Source organism: Gossypium hirsutum, chromosome A02 (genome assembly GCF_007990345.1).
Source record: "Gossypium hirsutum isolate 1008001.06 chromosome A02, Gossypium_hirsutum_v2.1, whole genome shotgun sequence".
NCBI lineage: Eukaryota > Viridiplantae > Streptophyta > Magnoliopsida > Malvales > Malvaceae > Gossypium > Gossypium hirsutum.
This window is the reverse complement of record NC_053425.1, coordinates 105,430,643-105,439,597: the sequence shown is the minus strand read 5'-3', so window position 1 is coordinate 105,439,597 and position 8,955 is coordinate 105,430,643. Positions and strand designations below refer to the sequence as shown.

At 39.6% G+C, this 8,955-nt stretch overlaps 1 protein-coding gene across 1 annotated transcript; it reads left to right on the top strand.

Annotated features, from left to right (window-relative positions):
- Nucleotides 1–784: 784 nt before the first annotated feature.
- LOC107931660 (U-box domain-containing protein 4) lies at nucleotides 785–8,692 on the top strand. The gene is given in 5 exon segments (XM_041080285.1): nucleotides 785–1,063; nucleotides 1,458–1,574; nucleotides 1,832–2,960; nucleotides 8,013–8,377; nucleotides 8,481–8,692. Coding segments are annotated over 5 exon segments (1,941 nt in total). The 3' UTR covers nucleotides 8,532–8,692.
- Nucleotides 8,693–8,955: the final 263 nt, after the last annotated feature.

Genomic DNA, 8,955 nt, shown 5'->3' with positions numbered 1-8,955 from the left:
CCTTTCTTCTTTGCTTTATGTTTACTTTTTCATTTTTTCTTTACTGTGGAATATTTGCTTACTACTGAGTTCATTTCACTTTTAATTTTGATATATGCATTTAGGTTCATGTCTGATTTGTTGTGTATACCACTATACACCTGACACACAAATATCTGAAATTCTGAAACAAAATCAAGAATGGAAAAACTAAATGACTCTGTATATCTATATACTTCCTATTGAGTTTGTGTCACAAATTCAATTGGACACCAATTGTGTCCAATTCAATTAGTAAATTACGAAAATATTCTTACTTTATGGATTATTTTTAAGGTGTTTTTATCATTTTATATAGTAAAATAGAAAAACATACACAATAGCATTTTGAACCTAGGCTTTTATAATTTTTTAATATTTGTATTTTACCATGCAACCAAAGCCATAGTTGTCATTTATACTAGGTTTTTATAAATATATTTGTTACATAATTATGTTTTTCACCCACATCGTGAATGTGACAGTGTTACTTTTTGCTTGAATTAAGAGTGTGTATTATTACTTTAAAGTTACTGACAAGCTAGGAATGATCAAACCGTAATGGCTCCAAAAAGTTTTTAAACCCCGTATACTTCATTATATGTTTGCCTAAATCTTGTCATGTCAATTCAATAACATTAGTTTATTTGTTTTTGTATCTCAGGTGGGACTAAATGTCTAACACCTGATGAATTTATTATAATCTTGTCCTCTTTCTTACTTTTTGTCTCTCTTGACTCTTTTTTTTTTTTTTGAAACAGATTATATGGAGATGTCGTTGTTAGAAACACTTCTTAGAGACATTTCCTCTTTCTTAAATTTGTCATCTTCGGAGAACATTAACTCAGAACCAGTTCAGAAATACTACCAGGGAGCAGAAGAGATACTAAAGGTGTTGAAGCCCATAATTCTTAATGCAATCTTTGATTCAGAAATTACCTCTGATGAAGTGCTTAGCAAGGCATTTAAAGAATTAGGTGTCTCTGTAGAAGAACTGCTACAGCAATTTGAAAGATGGCAACCCCTTTCGAGTAAAGCTTACTTTGTATGTTACAAGTTATATTTTCAGTTCACTACTTCGAAATTTTCTTGTAGTTGCAGCCGGGAGAAGTACCTAAACTTACCTTTTTTCCATTGACATACTCCTTGATATGATGAAGCTTTGATCAGTTACTCTTGGCAGCAATAAGATTTCCTTTCATGATGCTTGTTGTAGATTAATGGTGTCATTTTACACTTAATTTTTGTGCAATAGCTAATCAGACATATGTTCTGCCCATTTGGTCAAACATAGAACTTTAACATGTGTCTCGTAAGAGTAGTTACTGGAACCTGTAGTTTTCAGAATAAGTTTAGCCCCAAAGTCCTGATTGTTGAATGTTTGAGGAAAGGGGAAGAATTGCCTCCGATAACCACCTTCTCTTCCATTTTATGTCTAGGTTCTGCAAGTTGAGTCATTGATATCAGAGATTCGAAATTCTTGCTTGGACATATTCCGGGTCTTAAAGTCTTCCCATCAGCATCTTCCTTATGAATTGAGTTCAGCATCTCTCGAGGTAATTTACAACCCCAAGTTATTGAAGTTAAAGCTTATATTTTGTTTTTGTATTTATAAGTAGAGAGTATAATTACCATATTCTCTCAATGATTACCAAAGGTTTTTACCAAGATGAGAGGTCAACTATTGGATGGTGAATGACATCTAATCCGTAAAGTTTTAGGATGTGAGAAAATAAATAGATATCCTTTTTATTTGATTTCTGGGTTTAAAGAATCATGCCAGAGGTTTAACAATTGGTATGATTGATCACAGCTCCACTTGCAGAAAATTAAGCATGTAGAATATGAACAAACGTCATCTGTCATTAAGGAAGCAAAAAGGGATCAAGTGGGTAATTTTGGACCAAGCTCAGAAATACTATTGAGAATTGCTGAGAGCTTGAGCTTGAATTCCAACATGGAGGTTCTGATAGAGGCTGTTGCCCTTGAAAAGTTGAAGGAGAGCACTGCACAAGCTAAAAAACTTGCAGAAGTTGAGTGTATTGATCAGCTTATTGCTCTTATAACTAACATGCATCATTGCCTTTTCTTAAAAAAACAATCTCCGACCTGTAGCTCAGTTCCCACACCTCTTGATTTCATCTGCCCCCTTTCCCTAGAGCTAATGACTGATCCGGTGATTGTGGCATCAGGACAAACCTATGAGCGGGCTTTCATCAAGAAATGGTTTGATCTTGGGCTCATCGTGTGCCCCAAGACATGGCAGACTTTGGTTCATACCCTTTTTATACCTAATTACACAATGAAGGCACTGATTGCAAACTGGTGCGAGTCAAACAATGTGAAGTTGCCTAATCTCGTGGAGTCCACTTTAAATCAGGTCTATCCGCCTCGTGCAACTAAGGTTAAGAAGTTGGTTGAGGACTTGAAGAGTAAATCCAACAATGTGAAGTTGCCGGATCTCGTGGAGTCCACTTTAAATCAGGTCTATCCGCCTCGTGCAACTAAGGTTAAGAAGTTGGTTGAGGACTTGAAGAGTACATCAACTGATACTCAAAGGGTGGCCACAGCTCAACTCCGATTACTTGCCAAGCAGAATACGGATAATCGGATTATAATAGCAAACTGTGGGGCGATTATCTTGTTAGTTGATTTACTTAATTCACCAGATACAAAGACTCAGGAAAATTCTGTTACAGCACTTCTCAACCTATCAAATATTGATAACAACAAAACAGCAATTGCTGATGCAAATGCTATTGAGCCTCTGATTCATGTGCTCAAGACAGGAAGTCCTGAAGCTAAAGAAAACTCGGCTGCCACTCTCTTCAGTCTTTCAGTCATTGAGGATAACAAAGTCAGGATATGAAGGTCTGGGGCAATCAGGCCTCTTGTTGATTTGCTGGGAAATGGTACTCCTCGAGGAAAGAAAGATGCAGCGTGTTGGTGCAAGAGGCAGCAACAAGCTGTTTCTAGTCTTGCTTGAGTAGTAAGCCTCGAGCCTTGGTGAAGAAGCAAGCTCGGAAGCAGAAAACAGAAAGATGAAACTAGCAAGTGAAAAAACAGAAAAGAGAGAAAAAGATTGAATGAAAAATGAGCTGATATCTTTCATTAACACATCAACAAGGCATTAAGCCATTACATATATCAGTCAACAAGTAAAACAAACAAGTAATCACCTAATCAACTACCTAACTCCACTAATTTGCATTGAAACTTACAAGATTAGCTTGTACAACTTGCATTGCTGACTTTTCAGTCAATCAATATCAAAACATTTACCTACTTAGTTCAACATGAACTAGATTACAAAACAATCAAAATGGAACTAAAAACAGCAAATAGATTGGCAGCTTCAAACTTCAGTTGCTGCACACCATGGCACCACTGCTTGCTGCGATTCCAGGAGCATGACCACCTTTGTATGTCGTGCATGGCCACCTTTGCATGGGAACTAAACTTAACACTCCTCCTTAGTTTCCATGCTAGTAACACCTAATTCCCTTTTGAATTTAACAAATTTAGACACATTGAGTGCCTTTGTGAAGATATCAGCAATTTGCACTTCTGAATTGCAATGAATCAGCTCGATTTCATGAGCTTGTTCCATCTCCCTTATAACATGCAACTTAATATTGAAGTGCTTGGTTCTGCCATGAAAAATGGGATTTTTTGCAATTGCAACAGCAGATTTGTTGTCACAATAAATCTCTGTTGCCTCCTTTTGGTTTTGGTTTAAATCAGCCAAGATTTTTCTAAGCCATATGGCTTGGTTCACAGCAGATGCAGCAGCAACATATTCAGCTTCTGCTGTTGATTGTGCCACCAGACTTTGTTTCTTAGAACTCCAGCAAAACATGCCTGAGCCAAGACTGAATGCATATCCTGATGTGCTCCTCATGTCATCACTTGATCCAGCCCAGTCACTATCAACATAGCCTATTAGCTTCATGTTTTCAGCCCTTTTGAACAATACACCATGACCAATGGTGCCTTTGATGTATCTTAGCACTCTTTTAGCTGCTCGAAAGTGCTGATCATTGCAGCAATTCATGTATCTTGATAGCACACTAACAGCAAACATGATATCGGGCCTTGTGGCAGTCAAATACAACAGACTACCAATGAGACTCTTGTACATGGTCTCGCAAATTGGTTCACCACTCCCTTGCCTCGAAAGCTTCACTCCAACAGCCATTGGTGTGCTTGTTGGCTTGCAGTTCTTCATAGAGAACTTGTCCAGGATCTTCATAGTAAAAGAACTCTAACTAAGAAAGATTCCCTTTTCTGTTTGGTTCACTTCCATTCCAAGGAAGTAGTTCATTCTGCCTAAATCAGACATTTCAAACATTTCCATAATTTTTCTTTTGAAATCTTCCAGCATTCTTCTATCTCCTCCAGTTACCAATAGATCATCAACATAGAGTGACAGAATAAGCTGAGTTTCAGCTTGGTTCTTCTTCACATACAGTGTTGGTTCACTGGGACTTCTCTCAAATTCTAAACTAAGCAAGTAAGAGTCAATTCGAGCATACCAGGCTCGAGGAGCCTGTTTCAGGCCATATAAAGCCTTTTTCAGTCTGTACACCATGTGTTCTTTGCCAGTGATCACAAATCCTTGAGGCTGCTCGATGTAGATCTCTTCTTCCAGGAAACCATTGAGAAATGCAGACTTAACATCAAGTTGATGAACGGTCCACTGATGTTGAGCAGCCAAGGCAACTATCATTCTAACTGTGTCTAGCCTGGCTACTGGTGCAAATGTCTCCAGGTAGTCTAGACCATACCTTTGGTTAAATCCTTTGACAACAAGCCTGGCTTTTAGCTTGTTCAGACTGCCATCTGCATTCTGTTTTACTCGATAGACCCATTTTACTCCAATGGTCTTCTTTCCAGTAGGTTTATCAACTAGCTCCCATGTATGGTTCTTCTCAATCATGTTGATTTCATTGACCATAGCTAGTTTCTAGCCTTCATCTGCCTCAGCCTCTTCAAAACTGCTAGGTTCTGCTATTGCAACCTGTGCCCTTTCATAAATATCTTCTAGGGGCCTTGTGCCTCTCACAGGCACATCATCAACATCCATTTCAGATCCTAGCTGCTCAAGTTCAGCTTGATTAGGCACTAGGTCTTCTGAAACTGCTTCTGGCTCATTTTTCTCCCAATTCCAGCAGGCTTTTTCATCAAAGATGACATCTCTGCTCCCCTGGACTTTGTTTGTCAAGGGATCCAGAACCCTGTAGCCCTTCTTGACTGAGCTGTAGCCTACTAGAACACCTGGTTGAGCCCTTTTGGAGAGCTTGTCTCTCTTTGCTGCTGGTATTTGTGCATAACACAGGCAACCAAACACCTTCAGATGTGCCAAGGAAGGTTTGAAACTGAACCAAGCCTCGAAAGGTGTCTCGGATGCAAGAGCTTTAGTAGGAAGCCTGTTCTGAAGGTAAACAGCAGTGTTTACTGCCTCAGCCCACATGGTCTTGGGCAGTTTCTTTTCAAACAGAAGACATCTGGCCATATCCATCAGACTTCTATTCTTTCTTTCAGCTACCCCATTCTGCTGAGGTGTGTAGACATTTGTAAGCTGATGTTTGATACCAGCATCATTGCAAATGGCTTGAAACTGAGCTGAAGTGTACTCAGTGCCATTGTCAGTCCTTATCGATTTCAGCTTGCAACCTGTTTCTGTTTCTACAGCATTTTTAAACTTCACAAACACTTGAGCTACCTCAGACTTGTGTTTTAAAAAGAAAATCCAGCAAAACCTTGTAAGGTCATCAATAAAGAGGATGAAATACCTGTTTTTGCTGAGTGATTCAGTCCTCATCGGGCCACATACATCAGAGTGCACCAGCTGCAGTCTTTCAGTAGCTCTCCAAGCTAAATTTGTAGGAAATGGCAGTCTTGCCTGTTTCCCCATTTGGCAAACTTCACACACATCATCATGCTCCACTGAGCTGATGAAGTTCTCTGCCAAGCCCTCTTTGGCCAATCGAGCCATTGATCTGAAGTTGGCATGTCTAAGCCTTTGATGCCAAAGCTTGGAGTCTTCAACAGAGGCTGTGTATGCTGAGTTTGAGTCATTTGCCCAGTGAACCTCAAAGCATTTATCAGTCATTGTGACTGTCATAAGGCTTGATCCACTTGGATCAGTAATGTGGCATTGTTTATCCTTGAACACAACAGAATAACCTTTCTCGAGCAGTTGAGCTATGCTGAGAAGGTTTCTATCAATCTGTGGTACTAACAGCACATTTGGAATGATCTTGTTGCCTGTGGGAGTACATATCAGCACTTCTCCTCTTCCTTCAGCCCTTATAAACTGACCATTTCCAACCTTGACCTTGGTTTTATAACTTCTGTCCAAGGTTTTAAACAAGGAGGCATCTGGTGACATGTGGTTAGTGCAACCACTGTCCAGCAACCAGCCTTTGGAGCATTTCTTCTCAGAAGCTACACAGGAAACAGCAAAGACCTGTTCTTCTTGGTCACTACTGTCCTCAGCTACTCGAGCTTCAACCTTTGACTGCTGAAATTGATTCTGCCTTGGCTTACTTCTGTTTTTGCAGACCCTTTCAACATGGCCCTTCTTCTTGCAGTGTTGGCATACTGCATCTGGCCTAAACCAGCATCTATCTTCTGGATGGCCAGGCTTCTTACAATATCTGCAGGGCTGGTCATTGCTCCTTGCAGCATCAGGCTTAGGCCTATTTTTCCAAGGCTTTTTGCCTCTTTGAGCATTAGTGCTCGAGGTTTCTCTGGCATTGGCTTGAAATGCACCTTCTTGGTGATCTTCAGCTCTGCTAGCTCTCCTTTGTTCCTGAGCATAGAAGGTGTTGATTAACTCAGTCAAAGAGATGCTAGCAAGGTCTCTTGAGTCCTCTAGGGAGGATATCTTGGCCTCATATCTCTCAGGCAAAGTGGAGAGGACTTTCTCCACAATTCTTGCCTCATCAAAGTGCTCACCTAGGAGCCTTATGCTGTTAACCACTGCCATAATTCTATCTGAGTACCACTTCACTGTTTCTTCTTCCTTCATCTTCAAATTCTCGAAATCCCTTCTCAAGTTTAACAGCTGCTGTTGCCTTGTTCTCTCAGTGCCTTGAAACTCCTCCTTAAGCTTATCCCAGGCCTGTTTTGGAGTCTCACAGGCCATGATTCTGGTGAAGATGACATCTGACACACAGTTCTGGATACAGGACATGGCTTTGTGCCTTTTGGTCCTCTCATCAGCATGTTGCCTCATCTGAGCTACTGTGGGATTAGCCCTCAGTGGTGCTGGCTCAGTATCTGTGTTGACAACTTCCCACAGATCGAAGGCCTGTAGGTAAGTCTTCATCTTGACCAGCCATATGTGAAAGCCTTCTCCATTGAAGACTGGTGGGGCTGCTGGTGAAAATCCTGAAGAAGCCATCAAGTTCCTTGTTTTGAAGCAACAGGTCCACTAAGACAAGAGCTTTGATACCAATTGTTGGTGCAAGAGGCAGCAACAAGCTGTTTCTAGTCTTGCTTGAGTAGTAAGCCTCGAGCCTTGGTGAAGAAGCAAGCTCGGAAGCAGAAAACAGAAAGATGAAACTAGCAAGTGAAAAAACAGAAAAGAGAGAAAAAGATTGAATGAAAAATGAGCTGATATCTTTCATTAACACATCAACAAGGCATTAAGCCATTACATATATCAGTCAACAAGTAAAACAAACAAGTAATCACCTAATCAACTACCTAACTCCACTAATTTGCATTGAAACTTACAAGATTAGCTTGTACAACTTGCATTGCTGACTTTTCAGTCAATCAATATCAAAACATTTACCTACTTAGTTCAACATGAACTAGATTACAAAACAATCAAAATGGAACTAAAAACAGCAAATAGATTGGCAGCTTCAAACTTCAGTTGCTGCACACCATGGCACCACTGCTTGCTGCGATTCCAGGAGCATGACCACCTTTGTATGTCGTGCATGGCCACCTTTGCATGGGAACTAAACTTAACACAGCGACAGCCTTGTTTAATCTATCAATATTTCATGAAAACAAGGCCCGAATTGTAAAAGCCGGTGCTGTAAGATACCTTGTCCATTTGATGCACCCAGCAGCTGGAATGGTCGATAAGGCAGTAGCTGTTTTGGCAAGTCTTGCTGCAACTTTTGAAGGGAGGACTGCAATTGGGCAGGAGGGTGGAATTCCCTTACTGGTTGAGGTTGTTAAATTGGGTTCAGCAAGAGGAAAGGCAAATGCTACTGCTGCTCTTTTACAGCTCTGCTCAAACAGTAGTAGGTTTTGTATGATGGTGCTGCAAGAAGGAGCTGTTCCACCACTAGTGGCATTGTCCCAGTCCGGCACCCAGAGAGCCAAAGAGAAGGTATATACCGCTTCTGCCGGGTTTTCTCTCTTTTCTAAATCACCTCCTTTCTTTAACTCCAAAAAGTTATATATATATATCATAAAGCTTCTGGTCCTTACAGGCACAGGCACTTCTGAGCTACTTCAAAGGCACTATCGAATATTCAGATTGATTTGAATGTAAGCTATTGCTTAGTTTCTTTGCAGGCGAACAAGTTCTGAAAATTTATGATCTATTTATTTCCCTTTATTTTGTTATTGATTAGTTGAGTTTCAACTTAATTGAAAAATTGCCAAAAATTTGTAACAAATATTATTATGAGTGTGTTTTGGCCTTTGCATATTTTTATATATAATTTAGAAAATTACATATATAGGATAAGGTCAGACACCATAATCTTTTAACATATTTAATTTTACCCTTTCAATCAAAGCATTATTTGAGTTTGATATGTATATTTTGAGTAAACTATATTCAAGATTACTAAATTATTAATAAATTTATGTTTTAGTTACTCAACTTCAAAAAGTTACAAAATGGTCACCAAATTATTCGAAAGTTTTTTTTAAGTCATTGGGTTGTTAAAGTCATTGTTA